The 19,062-nt window shown below is 68.5% G+C and overlaps 3 protein-coding genes across 6 annotated transcripts; 1 reads left to right on the plus strand and 2 right to left on the minus strand.

Annotated features, from left to right (window-relative positions):
- Window positions 1-1,588: 1,588 nt before the first annotated feature.
- On the plus strand, window positions 1,589-13,185 carry DBN1 (drebrin 1). Of its 2 annotated transcripts, XM_071443547.1 has the most exons (15): window positions 1,590-1,786; window positions 5,881-5,936; window positions 6,037-6,149; window positions 6,323-6,397; window positions 6,474-6,620; window positions 6,780-6,857; window positions 6,934-7,085; window positions 7,351-7,414; window positions 7,530-7,589; window positions 7,745-7,859; window positions 8,982-9,119; window positions 10,200-10,325; window positions 11,585-12,189; window positions 12,272-12,374; window positions 12,457-13,185. In XM_071443547.1, the coding sequence occupies exons 1-15, from the start codon at window positions 1,701-1,703 to the stop codon at window positions 12,525-12,527; spliced, it is 1,989 nt and encodes a 662-aa protein (XP_071299648.1). In that variant the 5' UTR covers window positions 1,590-1,700; the 3' UTR covers window positions 12,528-13,185. The 2 variants fall into 2 exon arrangements, with proteins under 2 accessions (XP_071299649.1, XP_071299648.1); XM_071443548.1 differs by lacking the exon at window positions 8,982-9,119 and having other exon boundaries at window positions 1,589-1,786.
- Window positions 13,186-13,298: 113 nt separating this feature from the next.
- On the minus strand, window positions 13,299-18,143 carry PRR7 (proline rich 7, synaptic). Of its 3 annotated transcripts, none has more exons than XM_071443553.1 (3): window positions 17,786-18,141; window positions 14,059-14,707; window positions 13,299-13,929 (listed from the first exon to the last, which is right to left on the minus strand). In XM_071443553.1, exons 2-3 carry the CDS (start codon window positions 14,360-14,362, stop codon window positions 13,541-13,543), a joined length of 693 nt encoding a protein of 230 aa, XP_071299654.1. In that variant the 5' UTR covers window positions 14,363-14,707; window positions 17,786-18,141; the 3' UTR covers window positions 13,299-13,540. The 3 variants fall into 3 exon arrangements, with proteins under 3 accessions (XP_071299654.1, XP_071299653.1, XP_071299652.1); XM_071443552.1 differs by having other exon boundaries at window positions 13,299-13,956; XM_071443551.1 differs by having other exon boundaries at window positions 13,299-14,707; window positions 17,786-18,143.
- LOC139597971 (basic proline-rich protein-like) lies at window positions 14,430-16,788 on the minus strand. The gene is made up of 2 exons (XM_071443796.1): window positions 15,543-16,788; window positions 14,430-14,707 (listed from the first exon to the last, which is right to left on the minus strand). The coding sequence occupies exons 1-2, from the start codon at window positions 16,786-16,788 to the stop codon at window positions 14,430-14,432; spliced, it is 1,524 nt and encodes a 507-aa protein (XP_071299897.1).
- Window positions 18,144-19,062: the final 919 nt, after the last annotated feature.

Below are 19,062 nucleotides of genomic sequence, written 5' to 3' on the forward strand. Positions count from 1 at the left end.
GAACAGGTTCTGCCAGATCAGCCCCGGGGTGCCCAGCAGGGCCAGGGTGCTGCAGCCAACCTGCCTCTGCCCCTGGGGAGAGCCAAGCATCCCCCTGTGCCACTGCAAGGTCTGTGCTCATGGGGGGCTTGGCTCTGGCTGGTTCCTTGCTGCCTCTGTGCCATGCTGACGATGCCTCTACCACCCAAGGTGCCTCTTTGCCTTGCCAAGGGCATCTCTTGCCCACCAGCTCTGCGCACCATGTGAGGAGCTCGTGCACAGGCAGCGGCAGGAGGGTCTCGGGTGGGCTGCGGAGGTGGAGCCTGGGGAGGGGCTGCAGCCTCGCTGCTCCGAGAACAAAGCCTGGCGGCGGTAGGCTCAGAGCTCCCACCACATCCCTGAGCAGAGTCCCACCACATCCACCCCCAAAGCCATCTGAGCCGCTTGTGGGGCGCCTGCCGCGGCCCCAGCCCCCGCGCTGGCCCCGGCAGCTGCTCCACAGCTGCTCCCAAAGTCTCACAGCCTCTTAGGGCGGCTCCGGCTCTGGCCTCGCTCGGAAATGCTGGTGTAAGGAGGGCGTGGGGGGAGCGGGCGGCACCGCCAGGGCCCGCGGCACCCTGTCCCGTGTCCCTCTGGGGTCATCCAGGGGCTGCCTGAAGGGCTTGTCTTGGGGCCGGCCACTCCACCAACATCCCCAGCCCCCAGGAATCAGGCCCTGCGCGCTCTCCATTGCTGCTCTGGCACAGAGATCCGTCCAGAGCGGTGCTGGTCCAGGCTGGGGACAGTGCTGGGGACAGGGAATCACTGCCTGTCCTGGCAGGAGCGTTAGGATCTGGCTGGGAGCCCCTGCAGAGCCTTGCGCGGGTCAGTGCAAAACCAGCTGTGGGTTCACACCGAGGCAAAACCTCCTGGAAAAGGTGCTTACGGTGTTCTGAAAGGATGGGGGCTTGGGAATGGTGAGGATAGAAGAGCAGATGGGCAGTAAAGAGGCCCCCCAAAAGGCTCTGTCCACTGACCCCTTGTGCAAGCAGCGAGGGCATTGCTGGGTGTGTAGGGCAAAGCCTACGGTGCGGTGTCCTTGGAGAGGAAACCTTGGACACAGGGGCTCTGTAGGGCAGCGGAGGGCGCAGGAAGCCAGGTGTGCCACGACCTCTGGGTGTAGAGGACGTGGGGCAGGGGACAATATGGGAATGGAGAGGACCACCCAGCAGGAGAGGTCTCCAGAGTGCAAGATCCCAGGAGGGGCAGCGCAGGATGCGGGGTCCCCAGGGCGGAGGAGAGCCTGGGATGTGAAATCACCCGGCGTGCAGGTTCCCGGAGGAGCTGAGCCGGGGTTCGGTGTCCCTGGGGCGGGGGATGGCCCGGGGCGCGGTGTTGCGGGGGCAGAGCGGAGCCCAAGCTGCGGGATCCCGGGGGCGAGCTGTGCGCGGGGGCGGCGGGGCGGGGGTGATGCTGCCCGCACCCCCGGGGTCCCGGCCCGGGGCCGGGCGGCGCGGCCGGCGGGATGCCCTGGGGGCGCCCCGGGGGCGCGGCGGGGGCGGGGGCCGGGCGGGGGGGCGGAGGGGAGGGGAGGGGGGCCGCCGTTCGCGGCGCTAGGACCGGGCGCGGCGGCGGGCGGAGCCTCCCCGCCGCTCGCCCCTCCGCCCGGCCGCTGCGGCAGTGTCTCGGAGGCGGGCAGGCGGCCGGTCCCTCCGGTCCCCCGGCAGCATCCCGGCCCCGCCATGGCTGGCGTCGGCTTCGCGGCGCACCGCCTGGAGCTGCTCGCCTCCTACCAGGACGTGATCGGCGAGGACAGCCCCACCGACTGGTGAGCGCGCCCGCCGCCGCCGCCGCCCCTTTGTCCCCGCCGCCGCCGCCGCCCTTTGTGCACGGAGCCGCCCGGTAACACCGGCCGCGCCCCGAGCTGCGCCCCCCGCCGTCCCCGGGAGCCCCGGCACACAAAGGCGGGCGGGGCGGCGGGGGGTGTGCCCGGCTCGCCGCCCCCGGTGCCCGCACCTGCCCGCCGCACCGGGCCGGGGCGCGGTCCCCGCTTTGTCTGCGCCGGGCCGGCACGTGCGAGCGCCGGGACTCCCCGGCACGGCCCGGTCCGACCCCGGCCGGGCAGCGAGAGCGGGGAGCGGGGGAATTCGCGCACGGTGGGGAGGGCCCCGTGGGGCTCCCCGGTGCTGGACCCGGCACCGGTTCCTCGCCATTGTCTGGAGCAGGAGCCGCGGGCAGGGGCGCCCGGGGAACGGGGGATGGGGAGGGATCGGGGCCCCGCAGCCCGGCCCCGCTCCCGACCGGTCCTGCTCCCGACCGGCTCCGCCGGTACCCCAGCAGCGGGCGGTCCCGCTGCCCGGCGGAGCGAGGCCTGAAGCCGGGGGGGCACCGAGCATCTCCCGCCGCTCCCGCTACCCTGAGATTCCCTCAAGCTCCTGGGCTGCCACATCCCTGGGGGGTCGTGGTGTCGGGCCGGGATTGCCCCGCCGGGCCGGGATTGCTGTTGAGCCGGGGAGGGGAGTGGCTCTCCCCGCTGGGACCCCCGGCTTCTCGCGCTGCCCGCGCCCCGGTGCGGGGCACCCGGTGTCGAGGCCGGCCGGATCCGGGCCCGCTGCAGGGAGCATCACCCGCTGCCAGCCCACCCGCATCTCCCAGCCCAGCCGGGTGCCGGGAGGCTGGCGGGGGCCATCTGCCCCGCGATCCCCTCCCTGCCCTCCAGGGTGCCTCTGGCGTGCTGGGTGGGAACGCTGCCGGCGCGCCGGGGCGCATCTCGCCGGGCAGAGCCGCGGCGCTGGACAGTGCTGGGTGCATGCTGTGCATGATGCTTTTGGTGGGGGGCGGACGGAGGGGAGCTACTGTGCGCCCACCATCCAGCCAGGGGCATCCGCCGCCCCTCCGGGATACACCCACCACCCATCCGGGGACTCCCACCTCCCAGCTGGGCTGCACCCACAGCCCAGCCGCTCAGACGTCTATCTCTAACCAGGTCGCTGCTCTCAGCACAGGGCCTGGGCAGGTCCAGGTCCCTGCCAGTCGCCGGGGGTCTCCGCAGGGCCCCACAGTCCCGCTGTCAGCCCAGGGGCGCTGTGGGCAAGCGCCGTGTGTGCTGCCGGCCAGGCGGCAGCTGTCAGCCCTGGGTACATCTCGCTTCCCGGCATCCGCTGCAAAGGAGCCGTCCCTGCCAAAGCTGCTGAGAGCAGCAGAATCGGTTCCCGGGAAGGCGAGTGCCGGTGGCGGCTCCCCCACACACACCTCCAACGCTGATCCCGGCCCGGCAGTGATCCCCTGCCAATCCCATCCGTGGGGGTGACTTTGCTCCATCGTCCCCAGCCGCTCCATCGTGCCCAGCCGGTGCTCCATTGTCACCGGAGTCCTGGCACTCAGCGCCTGCGGGAGCAGCATCCCCTCTGCAGGGCCCGCTGCAGGGTGCGGGATGAGGGGTGATGCTGCTGGGGCTGCATCGGGCAAGGTGATGGGGACAGTGGGAGGAGGGCCCAGCCTGGCCGACACAGGGAGGACACTGTGCCAGAGCCTGGCCCTGGGCCGGTACCGGGGAATGCCACGCTCAGGTCCGGACGGGATCCCTCTGTTTAGTCTGGGATTTCCCCTGCTCCAGCCCTGTCCTGGAGGGTCCGAGCATCCCCTCCCCCTGCCCGGCCCCGCGAAGGCTGCTGGGGCCCATTACTCGATCGGAAAGGAATTTGGTGCTGCTTTCTGAGCACGCCGACTCCCTGGAGCTCCCAGCCACATTGGAAACACATGTGCCGGGGCTGGGGCGGGAGGCTGGGGCGATGTGACCCCTCCCTGGCCGCGGCATGGGGGGTAGACTGCCGCGGGAGCCCCGTTCTGGCACCCGGGGGTGCTGCTCTGCCTGCTCCGGTGAGCAGCGGGGCCATGCGAGGGCAGCGGGGCTGAGGTCTCTATGGTTGGGGTGATCAGGGATCCTCAGTGGAGCCCCCCGGCTGCAGGGAGCCCCCCCCGGGCTGCACGGGGCATCTCCACCCCCGGGTGACCCACATACCTGGAGCCTGGGGGTGGGAAAGGGCTGTATGGGATGGGTGGAGGGATTAAAGCCCATGGAAGCGGGGTAAGCAATGCATGATGCTGACAGCACCCGCTGTGACACAGCTGGTCCCCACTGCCAGGGGTTGTAGTGGTGCTGTTGGGCTGTGGGTCCCTGGGGACACCCCTGGGGACGCTACTGGCCCCAGCACGGCTTCCCTGTCTCCTGGAATGGAAACCTCCATCCTGGCATGGAGTCAGGCTGTGCTGCTGAGCTGGGTCCACAGCAAGCCCCATCTGCCCTGGGAGCACCCCCAGGTGCAGGCAGCAGCCTTGTGCCCAGATACCACCTGGCATGGCAGGGTTTTGGGGAGGAAAAGCAGGCAGTGGGTGCCCCCAGCACCCACAGGGCTCCCCAGGCACTGATGCTGTGGCTCTGCCCTACTTCTTTTCTCCTGTCTGCTGCCAGCTGCATCCCACCCTGCCAGCTTCCAGCTCGCTGCCCTGGGCTCCCCCAAACTGCTGCCGTCCTCCCCTATTCCTGGGGGCTCAGGGGCTGCATTTGCCACCCTTCCCTGTCACAGCCATCTCAGACAGCACTTTGCAGCTGTTCCAGGCCTGGAAGCTGGCGCCGGCTGGGGCGGCCGATTAGCGGGATCGGGATGTGCGGATTAAAGTCAATCTTGTTGGTGCAATTATCTGCGGCTCCCTGCCAGGGGCTCGGGGAGGCAGAGGGAGGCCCTCTCCCTCTTAGGCACCTGCCTACCTTCCCCTTGCTTTTTAGCTCCAACCACGGCCCTGTTTAGGGGGTGGCTCTGCCCGCAGGGACCCTCAATCCCCGTTCCCCAGGCTGTGGATTGAAGCTGCAGGCTGGAGTGAGGAAGGCTTTGCTCAGCTCAGCGGGGATTTTGGGGCTCTGGGAAGCGCCGTGCGGGCAGCAGCAGCCGAGTGCTGCTGGGCAGAGCCGCCCACCCGCGGCGGAGCGGGGCTGTGGGGATCCAGCACGGGCGGCCCCGGCGCTCCGGGTGCAGCGCGTGACGGTGGCGGGCAGGTTTGGGTGCCTGCCAGGCCCCGCAGGTCCCCACTGCCTGCCTGCCTCCCCCGCTCCCCTCCACTAATCACCTCGTCATCGGGGCGAGCTGCATCCCAGCTGGGATGGGGGGGTTGCCATGGTGATGGAGGATGCTGGTTGCCTAGCAACATCCATCCCCTCGCCCACCCGCCCTGGACCAATTTGGCATGCGTGGTCCCCCCTCCATCGCTGGCTGTGTGCCTCTGGGGAGGTGCTGGCTGCTGGGGGTCCCCGTGGAGCCCCCAGAGGGGCTGGCCAGGGCACGGTGGGAGCGACAGGGGGTTTCCCATCAGCTGGGAATGGTTTCCAAGGAACAGTCTCCATGACGGCCCCATCACGCTGGCGGCTCATTGATTTGCTGCTGCTGGTGCTCCGGCGTCCTCCCCCAGCCTGGTGCCTGCTGGGCTGGTGGCTCACGCAGCCGGGCACGTGAGTGGGCCCGGGTCCTTACTGGGGCACAGGGTTGTCCCCAAACCTGGTCAGTAGCTGGAAGGGTCGTGAGGGGACAGGGATGGGCGAGCAAGTTGCTGCGGGACTGTGTTGGCTTGCAGCACAGCAGTCAGTGGGTCCCTGTGCCCAAGTGACTATTCTGTCCCCAAATCTGAGACCCTTCCCCACAGCTGCCACCAAGGGTTGGAGAATAGGCCCTGCCTCACATCCTGTCTGCTTTGCCTGGCAGTCTGGCTCTTGGTGCTGTTGATGGACAAGGGTTGCTGTGGCTGTGTGCTAGTTTTGGGACAAGCAGCCAGACCCCAGGACATGCCCTGACCTCAGTTTAAGCAGGATGGGGAGGTTGGGGGCTGCCCCACACTCCTCCTGGCTTTGGCTCACCCATGGTGTCTCCCCAGGGCCCTCTACACATACGAGGATGGCTCTGATGACCTGAAGCTGGCAGCATCAGGAGGTAAGGCCCTCTGTCCCCTCAGCCGGCTCGCCTGTGCCGGTGTTTTCCCTGTCACCTGTTCCTGGTGCTGGGTGCACGTGGGCTGATGGTGCTGTGCCAGGTGGAGGTTTGCTGGAGCTTTCTGGCCACTTTGAGATTCAGAAGGTGATGTATGGCTTCTGCAGCGTCAAGGACCCCCAGGCCGTGCTCCCCAAATATGTTCTCGTCAACTGGGTGAGTCTGGGGGCCCTGCTGAGGGGGGCTGTGCTGTGCCCACAGGGATATGGCTGGGTGTGAGGGAGCTGGCAGTGGCCGGGGCTGTCACAGTCTTGCTGCCCTGCTGAGGTCAGTGGGGTGGGGGTCACCCCACTGCCCCTCTCAGCTCAGTCCCTCCCTGGCTGCCACAGGTGGGTGAGGACGTGCCAGATGCCCGCAAATGCGCCTGTGCCAGCCACGTAGCCAAGATCGCCGAGTTCTTCCAGGTGGGTGGTGCTGGGGACAGGGAAGAAGTTGCCAGGGCACTGATGCTGAACCCTGATGGCTGCTTGCACCCCTCAGGGTGTCGATGTCATTGTCAATGCCAGCAGCGTGGAGGACATTGACCCCGGGGCCATCGGGCAGCGGCTCTCCAACGGGCTGGCCCGTGTCTCCAGCCCGGTGCTGCACCGCCTGCGGCTGCGCGAGGACGAGAACGCCGAGCCTGTGGTAACGTCCCCACGGCAGCGCTGGGGATGCTGCTGGGACTGGGGCGTCCCTCCTGCCCGGGGCTCCTGTGTGCCACAGCCCCTCACCCCGTGTGCCCCTTACTGTTACCCCCATCACTGATCCCAGCCCCTCCATCCCCTCACCTCTCCTCCGTCCCAGGGCACCACTTACCAGAAAACCGACGCCACCGTGGAGATGAAGCGGCTCAACCGGGAGCAGTTCTGGGAGCAGGCAAAGGTGGGTACGGAGGGACACCCCAGGGAGAGGGGTGAGCTGCTGATGGGCAGCCCCCTCATTGATCCCCCCACACCAGAAAGAGGAGGAATTGCGTAAGGAGGAAGAGAGGAAAAAGGCCCTGGATGCCCGGCTGCGGTTCGAGCAGGAGCGGATGGAGCAGGAGCGGCTGGAGCAGGAGGAGCGGGAACGGCGCTACCGGGAGCGTGAGGAGCAGATCGAGGAGCACAGGCACGGCTGGGGTCGGGTGGGATGTGGTACAGGATGGATGCACACCTGCAGTCTGATGGGATGTGGGTATGGGATGGCTGCATGGCTGGGGTCAGGCGGAATTTGGGTATGGGATGGATGCACGGCTGGGATCAGGTGGGATGTGGGTACGGGGTGGCTGCACACGTGCTGTGAGTGGTTGGGTGGGCACATGGGTGTCCCTCGCAGGCTGGGGTTGGGGCAGGGGCTGGCAGGAGCTGATGTCCAGTGCCTCTCCCCGTTGCAGGAGGAAGCAGCAGAGCTTGGAGGCGGAGGAGGCCCGGCAGCGCCTGAAGGAGCAGTCCATCTTTGTGAGTGCCACTGGTGCCAGGATCGGGGCCAGGGCTGCCACTGGCATTACCCCCAGGGAAGGGCTTTCCCCAGCTGGGTGCCCAGACTGGGAGGTGATGCTGTGTCTCTTCCCAGGGGGACCAGCAAGACGAGGACGACAGGCAGCAGTTCAGGAAATCGGAGTCAGAGGTGGAGGTGAGTGTGGCGATGGCCGTGCCCTGTGCTGGTCCTCACTCCCCATCCAGCAGTGCCCACAGCTAGATGGGAATGAAGCTGTGGGATGCATGGAGGGTGGGCCCACAGCCCCACGCCCCTGGGGCAGTGGGGCTCAGCCTCCCCTGTCCCCACAGGAGGCTGCTGCCATCATCGCTCAGCGGCCTGACAACCCCCGGGACTTCTTCAAGCAGCAGGAGCGGGTGGCATCAGGCAGCAGTGATGCTGTGTCACCAGGCAGCCACAGGACAGGTGAGGGGCTGTGGGGGCTGTGGGCACAGGGGTGGGCACCTGGACACCAGGGCACAGGTGAGTGCACTGTCACAGCTCAAAGGATTGCAGTGGGATATGGAAAGACCAGGGATGCAATGTGGGGAGGGGGTGTACCCTCTGCCATCACTGGCACTGTGGTTCTGGGTGCCAAGGGTATGAGGATGGCAGGGGATGTCCTGCTCTGCTGTGCCACCATCACTGCCACCATCACCGCCACTGCCACTGCACCTCACGTGGCCCCTGAAGCTGGGGCAGCTTGTCAGGGGCTGGATGTCAGGCTCTCTTCAGCAAAATGGGGCTCACCCTGCTCCCTGCTGGGTGTTGTCCACTCACCTGTCACAGCACTGTGCCCACAGCCAAGCTGGAAGCGTGGTTGGTACGGGTTGCGTACGGGTGGGCAGCTGGAGGTCTGGGGATGGCTTGGGAATACATCCCATGGTGACAGCTAAAAGGGGCAGGAGCGAGGGAGGCACATGGGGGGTGCTCAGCATGCTGCCAGCTGGCAAGGAATGCCCCATGGAGAAGCTGGGCTGCCCCGCAGTCTGGGATCCAGTGCTGGGACTCTTTATGTGAATCTAGGGAAGGACTGTCTGTCCTGGGGGCTGCCTCCAGCCATGGGGCCGTGTCATGGTGCTGTGCTGGGAGCCTGTGACGTGTGTTCTTGTGTGCTGTGCCATGGGCTGTGCCATGGGCTGTGCCGTGGGGATGTGCTGTGGGGCAGTGCCTCTGGGCACTGCTGTGGGGCTGTGCCGTGGGTTGTGCTGTGCTCTGTGTGTTCTGGCCGTGCCGTGGTTGTGCCACAGATTCACGCTGTGGGGCTGTGCTGTGGCTGAGCAGATAGTTGGTCCCACAGCCGTGTCCTGGCCTCTCTCCCCACCTGGCCAGGCAGTGCTGCCTCACGTCCTTCTGTCCTGCTGCCTTTCCATCCTCTTGTCCTGCCATTTTCCCACCATGCTGCCTTCCACCACCCTGCTGTGCTCCCATCCCGGTGCCCTGGTGCTCCAGCCCCGCCACGACTGTGCTGAGCAGGGACTGACCCCTCTCTTTGCTCTCTCTCTCTCTCTCCGTCCGTCCGTCTGTCTGTCTGTCTTTCTCTCACAGGTCGTCTGCACTGTCCTTTCATAAAGACAGCTGACAGTGGGCCACCATCTTCCTCCTCCTCCTCCTCCTCCCCCCCACGGACCCCCTTCCCCTATATCTCCTGCCACCGCACTCCAAATCTCTCCTCTTTCTTCCCATGTAGGTAGCTGGGAGCTCCCGGGCGCAGCTCCGGGGGTCGAGCCGGGGCCCCGCAGCCCACCCACCCCACGGCACACCGGAGCGGCAGCGGAGGCAGCACGGGCACCCCAGGGGAACGGGCACCCCCGGGGGAACGGGCACCTCAGGGGAACGGGCACCCAGGCAGGGACCCTGCCCCTGCTGGGGCTGACCCCATGCTGGTCCCTGTGCCCCTGGGAGGCGGGGACATAGGGCAGGTTGTGCCCATGGGGCAGATGGAGACAGGGTAGAGCTGTGCCTGGGGAGGTGATGTCCACAGTGGGATAGGACAGACTGTGCCCATGGGGTAGAGAGGGCACAGGGCAGGCTCTGCCCATGGGGCAGCAGTGGATAGGACAGCGGTGCCCTGGATCATGCAGTGCCCATGGGGCAGGGTCAGGCAGTGTGGAGAATGATGTGCCAGAATCACGTGTTGATGGGGCAGAAGGAAGAGGGACATCTCTGCTGCCCTGCACTGTGCAGGTCTGTGCCTGTGGGACAGCATTAGGCAGTGTGGAAAAGGCTGCGCCCAGGATCATGTGAGGCTGTGCCAGTGGGGCAGAAGGGGATGGAACAGCTGTGCCATGGACAAGACTGCAAGACTGTCCACAAAACAGAGTGGAATGGAAAAGGCTGTGCCCTGAAATGTGTGGGGCTGTGCCAATGGGGCAGAAGGGGCCAGGTGGTTCCAGGGCTGTGCCCCCACAGGCACAGCTGACAGGGCACAGAGCTGTGCCCACAAAGGCTGTGCCAGGGCACAGCTGAGTGATGCATGGGCACAGCCAGTGTGCACCACAGCAGGTGTGGGGCTGCCTGTCCCCTTGCCCAGCAGATGTGGGGGCTGAAACTCGTGGGGGTGGTGGGGACACCTGGAAGGGACATGGTGCTTGCTGCACCCATGGAAGCCTCCACCCCAAGAGGGGATGGCACGGTGGCAGGTACACAGTGACGTGCACTTGGCAGCACACAGCCGGGTCGGTGTGGGGCAGGAGCAGCGCTGGGCTCTGGTTCCCCCTTCAGCGTGGGCAGCCCCCCCATGCCAGCCCATCTCCTTGTCTGCAGGCAGCCAGTCGGACGCCTTCCGCAAGGCCTCGGCCGCGGGCTGCAGCCCCTGCGAGCCCAGCCCGGCTGCCTCGCCCCCGGGCCCCCGCGCGCCCGCGGCGGAACAGACGCCGGCAACGCCCAAAGGTGGGCGCAGGGCTGGCACTGCCCCCCTGCCCGGGCTGCCGGGTGCATCCCCACTGCAGCCCCACTGCAGCCCCCTGGGCTCTGCTGCAGCCCCGCCAGCCGTGCTTGCATGGCTCGGTGCATCCATGGCTCCGTGCATCCCTGGCTTGGTGCATCCATGGCTCTGTGCATCCATGGCTTGGTGCATCCACGGTTCCGTGCATCCATGGCTTGGTGCATCCATGGCCCAGTGCATCCCTGGCTCAGTGCATCCATGTCTCCGTGCATCCATGGCTCTGTGCATCCCTGGCTTGGTGCATCCATGGCTTGGTGCATCCACGGTTCCGTGCATCCATGGCTCGGTGCATCCATGGCTCAGTGCATCCATGGCTCGGTGCATCCACGCTGTCCCACCCGCATTCCTGGGCATATCCCACCTGCCCCTGCTGTGTCCCACAGCACATCCCTGCTGCAGCCCCCTCGGCTGAGCTGCAGCCCCCCAGCTGCCCTTGCATGGCTCAAGGATGCATTCATGCTGCAGCCCCCTCGGCTGAGCTGCAGCCCCCCAGCTGCCTTTGCATGGCTCAGTGCATCCGTGCTGCCCCATCTGCATCCCTCGGCACATCCCGCCTGCCTCTGCTGCATCCCCACCGTCTCTGCTGCATCCCCCAGTGCAGCCCCCAGTGTCATTGCTGCATCCCACACCATGCATCCCCCCGCCCCCAGTGCATTCCCCTGCTCTGTACGTGCCGGGCCTCCCTGCTGCACCCCCCAGTGTAGCCCCGCTGTCTCTGCTGGGTCCCCCAGTGCGATGCTCCCCAATCTGCGTCATCCTCCCCTACGTCCTTTCCAGGGCTGCTGAATCCCTCTGGATGTCCCCTCTGCCCCACTGCGTCCCCAAGGCACCCCAGCCAGCTCTGCTGCTGTCACTGGCATCCTCTGGTGGCCCCTTGACATCCTCTGGTGCATCCCAACTTTCCCTTCTGCATCTTCCTAGGGCACCTCTCCGCTCCCTCCACAGCCCTTTCTGCCTCCCTGCCACTCCCCAGGGGATAACCTTGTCCCTCCCTATGTCCCCTCACTCCCCAGTGCATGCCACAATCCCCTCCCTGCCCAGCCACCCCCACCCATCCCTGCAGCATTCCCCATACTGTACCCAGTCCAAAGGACTCCAAATCCCCCTGAGCTGCATCCCTGTCCCCGGGTGACCCCCAGCGCTGGATGAGGTTTTCTGTCCCCACTGACTCCTGTCCCCACTGACTCCTGTCCCCTCCTTTCAGAGTCCCCCAGCCCCAGCGCACAGGAGCCCGGGCCAGCCACGCCCGAGCAGCACTGGCCCTTCCCGGGGCCCGAGGACAAGGCCATCGAGCCCCCCGGGGACGAGCCCAGCCCCAGGCCAGTGTGGACAGAGGGGGGTGATGCCCTGGGGGACCTGGTGACCCTGGAGCCCACCGAGCCCTCCCTGCCACCCGTGGCTGACGAGCCCCAAACTGGGGAAGCCCCCAACCCCGAGAGCCTCATCGACCTGTGGCAGAGCGAGAGCGACGGGGTGACTCCCCCAGCTGCCTGGCCCCTGCCTGCTGCCCCTGTCCCTGAGACACCCCCGGCCATGCTGCCCGAGGAGGGGGCCCTGCTGAGCCTGGACGAGCTGCCTGAGCCCCCTGCCACCTTCTGCGATGCGGAGCAGGAGGAGGAGGATGAGGAAGAGGCAGCTGGCGAGGGGGACCCCCAGTCCCAGGATCTGGGCTGCCAGCACACGCCCCAGGAAGACACCCAGGAAGACACCCAGGAAGACACCCAGGAAGACACCCCGGGCCGAGAGACGCCCCCCATCACCAATGGGGAGATGGCCCCCAAGGATGGGACACCGGGTCGTGGGGAGCAGGTGAGCATCACTTGTGGGGAGAGGTCAGGGCATGATGGGGGGGCTGGGGGGGTCCTGACAACCTGCCCCCCCCCACCCCCAGGCCAGCGAGGGCTACTTCAGCCAGTCCCAGGAGGAGGAGGTGCCCCCCACCGAGGAGCTGTCGGCCAAAGCCCCCCAGCCCGTCTTCTACAACAAGCCCCCAGGTGAGTGAGGACAGTGAGGAGGGGGCGTCTGTCCCTCTCTGGGGCACCCCAAGCCATCCTGACCCCTCTCCCTGTCCTCCAGAGATCGACATCACGTGCTGGGACGCAGACCCTCTGCCCGAGGAAGAGGAGAGCTTTGGGGGGGCCCTGTAAGGCCGGGCCCCGCTGCCGGCACAGGCAGCCCACCCCCGGCGGGGCACGGGGGGGCTGCAGCCGGGGGCCGGGCCCCCCTCACCCCTCGGGGGCCCCGCAGGATGAGGCCTCCAGGTGGCGGCCGCCCCGCTGCAGCCCCGCCCCGGGGCACCTTTTACAGCCCCCCCTTGTCCTCCTCTCTTTTTTAAGTTGTCGGTAGGAGCCGTGTCAGCCCCCCAGCCCTCCCTTAGCAGCCCCCCCCCGATATCCCAGCGCCCCTTTTGGGGGGGACGACACACGCTCGCATCCCCTGCCCGGCTGTGGGACAGGGTCCTCGTTCTCTTCGTGCCCCCCCGGGAGCCCCCCAGTACTTTGCACGAGTTCAAAGAAAAAAAAAAAAAAGAAATAATAATAATAATAATAAATGAATATGGCAATAAAGTGACCCGAGCGAGGCAAGGCTGCGGCCAGCGGCGTCCCCCCCACCCCCCAAACCCCGGCAGGGAGCTGATGTGGGGGCTTTTACCCCTTCCCCACTCCTTCTTTGCTGGGAGCCCCGTCCTCCCCTGCTTGGCCCCTGCTTGGCCCCTCTCCCCCATTCCCCCCGGAAACTTTTTGGAAAGCACAAGTTCTGTACCGGCGGTGTGCTCATGTCTGTTAATAAATAAAGCGTCTCCCACGGGGGCTGCAGCCTGCTGGGGCGGCACGGAGGGCTGGGACTGGGGCTGGGGGGGCCTACGGCTGCCTTGGGGAGGGGGCGGTCCCACCATGCCAGCCCGCCAGGAGGCAAACCCGAGCCACAAACTTTTATTCTCAAACTGTAACAAACAAAAAATTTAAGAAACAGAGCAGAGTCCGGGTCCCCAGCGCCCCCGGCCATGGGGGGGCCGGCGGGGGCCAGACGGGGAACCAGCCCCTTCCGCGCCGGCGGCGATGGCCCGCGCCGGGGCGGGTGTCCCTGGGGTGACACGAGCAACCGAAACCCCCCACCCCCCAGGTGCATGGCAAGGTCCGGGCGTCCCCCGTGGCCGCCGTTAGACAGCGGTAGTCCTGCCGAAGAGGGGCATGGAGACCGGGAGGTGCCAGGGTCCCGTCTCGTAGGTGTCCCTGCTGCTGAGCTCCGAGTCCGTCCAGCTGGGAAACATGCGTGGGGAGCACTCCTGCTGCAGGTAGAGGTCCGGGCAGGCAGGGCCGGGGCTGGCTGAGCGGGGCAGGTGCAGCGCTGAACCGTAGCCGGCGTCCAGGAAAAGGGGTTTGTAGCTGGGAGGCTGCTCCTGCTTCTCCAGCCGCTCATGGCTCATAAAAGGGGCGTTGATTTTGCGGTAGAGCCCCCGCGTGTCCATCAGCACCTCGCTGTATGGCGGGGGGGGCTCCGCCATCAGCAGCGCCTCCTCATAGCACGGCGGCTTTGACAGGTCTGACTCTGCAAGGCAAAGCCCCCCCCGGACCCCTGCTGCCGTCAGCGCTGCGCCCCGGCTCTCACGTCGTATCCCCCCCAAACCGGGGGGAGGCACGTGCTCCGGGGATGCGAGAGCCCCTCCCTGCTCCTTACCGTGCCGGCAGCTCCAGGGCCGGGGGGGCGGGATGTGGTGGGGGTGGTGATGGTGATGGTGGGGCTCGAGGCGGAGGCGGTGGGGAATGGCCATGCCGGGGGGGCTGCCCCCGTAACCCTCGTAGTGCAGCGGCTCCATCTCCAGCGCGCGCAGGCTCTGCTCCCGCAGCCGCTCCTCCTGCTGCCGCTTCACCCGCCGCCGCAGGTAGCTGCAGAAGCAGCACAGCAGCACGATGAGGCCCCAGATGAGCCAGAAGCCCGCGAAGCAGGTGAGGAAGGTGTAGGTGCCCTGGGACATCACCATCTTGGCAGCCGGCCCCGGGGGGAGGCCCCCGCCTCTCTCCCTGCCCTCGGGATGGGGGACGGGATGCTCAGGGCGGCGGCAGGGTCAGGGAGGACCCGATGCTGTCAGGGCCGCCGAGGGCATCTCCCCGGGCCGTGCCCGGCGCCGTCTCCTGTGGCCCGCGGGCGAGCCTGGCGTCAGGGGTCCGTCCTCGCCATGGAGCTGGGGGGGGCTGGAGCGGGTGGGTCAGGCCTGGGTGCGCCGGGCGGGCGGCGGGGCGGGGGGCCGGCGGGGCGGGCGGCGGGGGGACGGGGCTGCCGGGGTCCCGCTGCCCATCGCTGGGGGGGGACCGCCGGGGTGGGGGCCCTGCAACGAGACAGACGCGAGCGTGAGCGACACGGAAACGTGGACGCCCTGTTCCCATGGTGACTCGCTCCACATGCGCCGCAGCGCCCGCAGCCAGGGGGAACCGTGCCTGGCACCCCGTGCACCCCCCGCCATCACCCCCATGGATGCAAATCTGTGCAGCCGCCCTAGAATCACCCACGGCACTGCTGGGCACCCTGGGGTGGGGGACGGATGCTGTGGTACCACAGCATCATCTGAAGATCATGATCTGAAGATCTTGGGTGAATTACTGCTTCAGGGGGGCCACCATGGATCCCCTTCTCCTGCCCAGCCGGTGCACCCTAAATTGCTGCTGAGCACAGGAGGGTCATCCCCGTGCTGCCACACAGGGGGGTGCCCTGGCGAGCAGGAGGGACAAGCAGAGGGGCCGGGTGCCTGCGGCACGTGGCGCAGGCAGGAGCACATGCACCGAAGCCATCGCTGGCCTCGCAGCCACTGGGGATGGTGGCACCCCAACACAGGAATGCAGGGCCAGGGGTGGTGGCGATGGGAACCATCACCTTTGCCCTTTAGGCAGGGTGACAGCTCGGTCACATCCAGCCAAGCATCAAATGTCAAGGGCGTGTGCCAGGGGCAGGTCTGCTCCTCAGTGAGCGGCGAGCAGCACCCATGGGTGCTCGCAGGCAGGCACGTAAGCACCCGTCAGGATTCTCATTATCGTGGTGTGGGAGAAAACGGGCTCGGCAGCAGGGAGGAGGGTGAGCCTGGAGCAGCGGCAGCCGAGGGCTGTGTGCTCACGGTGACACCACCGCTCCCTCGGAGCAGGGCGAAGGGGCACGGGGTGCTCCATCACCCTGCGGCGCAGGGCCGCGCTGCCGGCGAGGGATCACGGCAGGGCCACCGGGGCTGAGGGTGCCGGCGGGGCCGGAGGGCCGAGCCCGGCGGAAGGAAGAAACGATGGGGAAGGAAGGAGCCGGGGGCCCTGACCGCGCTCCGGCGGGCAGCGGGGGCTGCTCCATCACGCAGACAAACGCGTGGGCTGAGGCAGCGCCGGGATGCGGGTCTGTGGGGAGGGGGTGCCCTGGCTGAGACCAGCTCGGTTCGGGCAGCGCTCGCCACATCGGCTGCAACAGGCTCCGCGCCGGCAGCCTGGGCATCCCCGGGGAGGAGAGGTACCGTGCGGGAAGGGCCGTGGGTCGAGCCCCGGGATGACGGCCGGGGGAACACCGGGAAGCGGCGCAGGGCGGGCTGGCGGCGCCGCGGACCGGGGGCGTTCGCAGCTGGGGCGTGCGGGGGGAGCGGGGCTGCCGAGGACGTGCGGGCTGGGGGAGGAGCGGGGCCGGGCTGGAGACACTCACGCCGGGCGGAGAGCGGAGAGCGGCCGCCGAGCCGGGCCCCGCCGGTAGCCCCGGGCCGCCCCGCTGTCCCCGGCCGCGGCCTGGGCCCCGCCGTCCGCGTCGCATCCCTGCCCGCTGCCTCCGCGGAGACGGTGACACCCCGGCGGGGAACCTCCCCGCTCCCCGCGCCGGGCGCGGCACCCCTTCCTCATCCTCATCCTCCTCCTCCCCCGGGCCGCGCGCCCGCCGGGGCCGGACCGGAGATGCGCGCCCCGGTACGCGCCGCGCGCCCCCGCCGCGGCCCCCGGTGGCGACGGCCCCGCGCGCCCCCGCCCCGGCCCCGCTGCCCCCGCACCGCGCAACAGGCGGAGGCGCCGCGCCCGCTCCCTCCGCGGCTCCCGTTACCGGCGGCGGCGGCGCACGTGGCTCAGGCGGCGGGCGGCGGCTCCATAGGGCGGCGGGGGAGGGGGCCCGGTGCGCGCCCGGTGCGCGGCGCCGCCGCCGCCTCCCGGCGCTGCCTTTGTCTCCGGTGAGCGCTCCCGCGCCGCCGCCGCGCGCCGCCCCGCCCGCCCGGGCTCCCGCCCCGCCGCTCCGCCCCGCCCTCGGCTCGGGGAGGGATCCGCGGGCTCCCCGCACCCCCCGCCCCGGGACCCGCCGCCGCTCGGGGGCCACCGGCTGGGCTCCGGTACTGCCAAGGGAATCCCCCCGCTCCGGCCCCTGGGGAACGGCGGCGGGATGCCGGTGGCGAGAGGGCCGGGGCATCCCCGGGGGTGGCCGCGGGAGCGCCGCGGGAGCCCCACGGGGTGGGGGCCGGGGATTCCCGGGTAGCGGCTCCCGGTCCGGGTGGGGTGAGGGCCCTGCGATGCCCGCTGGGGCGGTGCCACAGGCTCCCACGGTCCGCAGCCCTGCATTCGCCCTGGAGGTGCCCTGGGGGTGCTGCCACCCGTTTCCGCAATGCCATCCCCAGCCTCCTCAAGGGGTGACAACGGCGTGCTCCCGGGGTGACGGCCAGCACGGGGCCACAGGCACGAGAGGGCAGCACGGCCGCTGGCAAGAGCTGAACAGCCCCTGCCACAGCCCACCCGGCCACTGCAGTGACACTCGTGGCTCTGCGGGGCAGGGGTGCCAGCCTGGCCCCCAGAACAGTGAGGGACTGAAATGGCATTGGGTGTCCTGGGGTCACCCCGCTGCCTCGGGTGCCATACCCCCAGGCAGACCCCTCGCCAGCCTGGCCTGGGCAATTGTCCCTGAGCTAGGGCTCCCCCAGGCACTGCCATCGGGTGGTTGTCACAGCTCTTCTCTGCTGTAACTGAGGCTGGTGGTCGTGGCTCCCCATGGGCCGCCCCTCTGGCTCCTTCGGACCGCACCGAGCTTGGGGTCGAGTCCCCGCCGTCCCTTCGCTGCGCCCTGGGGCCGTGCCAGGAGCGAGGCAGAGCGGGTTTGGGGCGGAGATGTGCCAGATGCGGGTGGGCGATGGGTGTGGGTGCCCCAGCAGGCCGTGACCCCGTCGCCGTTTCCTCCCCGTGGGCAGGGTGGCAGGCGCCCGCTGCGGCGGCACACACGGCGCATTGTTCTGCCGGGGGCCGCCCGGAAGGATTTCCTCCATCCCGGCCAGGGGTGACCCGGGCACTCCGGGCGCTGGCAGCCCACTCCCACCGCAGCTGGGCACGGCGGCTCCGGTGTCCGGCCCAGCCCGAGCACCCCGCCGGCAGCAGGGCCGCAGTGTCGCCCGGCCCCCTCGGCTCTGGCCCCGACTCACCTTGCTGGAACTCAGCTCCTGCGATCCGACCTCACAGCGCGGCCACGGCAGCCGGGCTCTGCCGGCTCGGTGCTTGTGCGGGTGCCCCAGCAGCACCCAGGGCGGGCAGGGGGCTGCGGCCATGCGGGGGGGCCGGGGTGGTCCCTTCAGGCATGGGGACCGCAGGGACGGGGGGCACGGCGGGGCCCACGGGCATCATCAGGTCAGGGCAAGGGCGGGCGAAGGGAGCCGGGCCTCCGGCCCCGCCAGCGCCGGGGGCCGGGAGCTGCCTTCCCCTTCCCCTTCTCCCCACGGCAGCGGGGGGAGGCAGGCGGGGGAGCGCTCCCCGAGCCACATGGTGGGCTGGAGGAGGAGCCGTTGCCCAGGCAACAGCTGAGAGCATCCTTCACCCCTGAAAATGGTGTGCAGAGCTGCTGCCACAGCCCCACAGCACGGGGCACTGCTCAGGACCCTCAGAGCTCTCCTGTGTCCGTAGGGTCCAGATCCACCCACTCCAGCTCTGGACACACACCGGCATCCCCTCACCTGTGTACTGCTACCTCCATCAAGGGCAGGGATGGAGATGAGACACCCCCCAAGTGCTGGAGCACCACTGGGCAGGTGGAAACAGGCAGAGCCACTGCCCTGCCCTGCTCAGGGCTAGCCACGGCTCTGTTCACTCTCCAGCTCTGCCCCAGAGCCACCCTGAACATGTGACAGACACACGAACACGCTGGTGGCCCCAGGACCTTGGTGCCAGGGTGCCATGACCCAGGCAGTGCCAGGAGGGCAGCACCAGCATCCTGCCTGGTGCGTTGGGAACAGCAATGCCCAAGCATTCCCATCCCCCTGCCTCCCTTCCTTCCTTCCTTCCACGGCTGCAGCAAATGCCTGGATTTTACCCCAAGATGCCCCCTCTGAGTGTGAGAACTCCTCCTCGGCCCGCTCCCATGGCAACTGTTCCCTGGTTACCCAGCCTCACTTGCTATTCTCATCCCAGTGCAGCTGCGTGCGGCCCCCCCGCGCTGCGCACGAGGCTGTCACCGCTGCCACCAGCCCCGGACCCCAAACCCACCCTGTGTCCCCCACCAGGCTGCCCCCCTTTGACTGCTTCACCCTTGATGATCGTCGTGACCCTCACCCCGTGTCACTGCATAGGGTTTCCCCTGGAGGGGCTGTTCCTTGGGCTAAGGAGCAGCACTGTGTTCCCATTCATGGTGGCCTCCCTGAAGCAGTAATTCATCATGACCAGAGGGCAGCAGGACTCTGTGCTGGCCCCACAGCACACCTGGGACAGC

This window comes from Agelaius tricolor, unplaced genomic scaffold (genome assembly GCF_023055355.1).
Source record: "Agelaius tricolor isolate 1412-34295 unplaced genomic scaffold, bAgeTri1.0.p SCAF_18, whole genome shotgun sequence".
NCBI lineage: Eukaryota > Metazoa > Chordata > Aves > Passeriformes > Icteridae > Agelaius > Agelaius tricolor.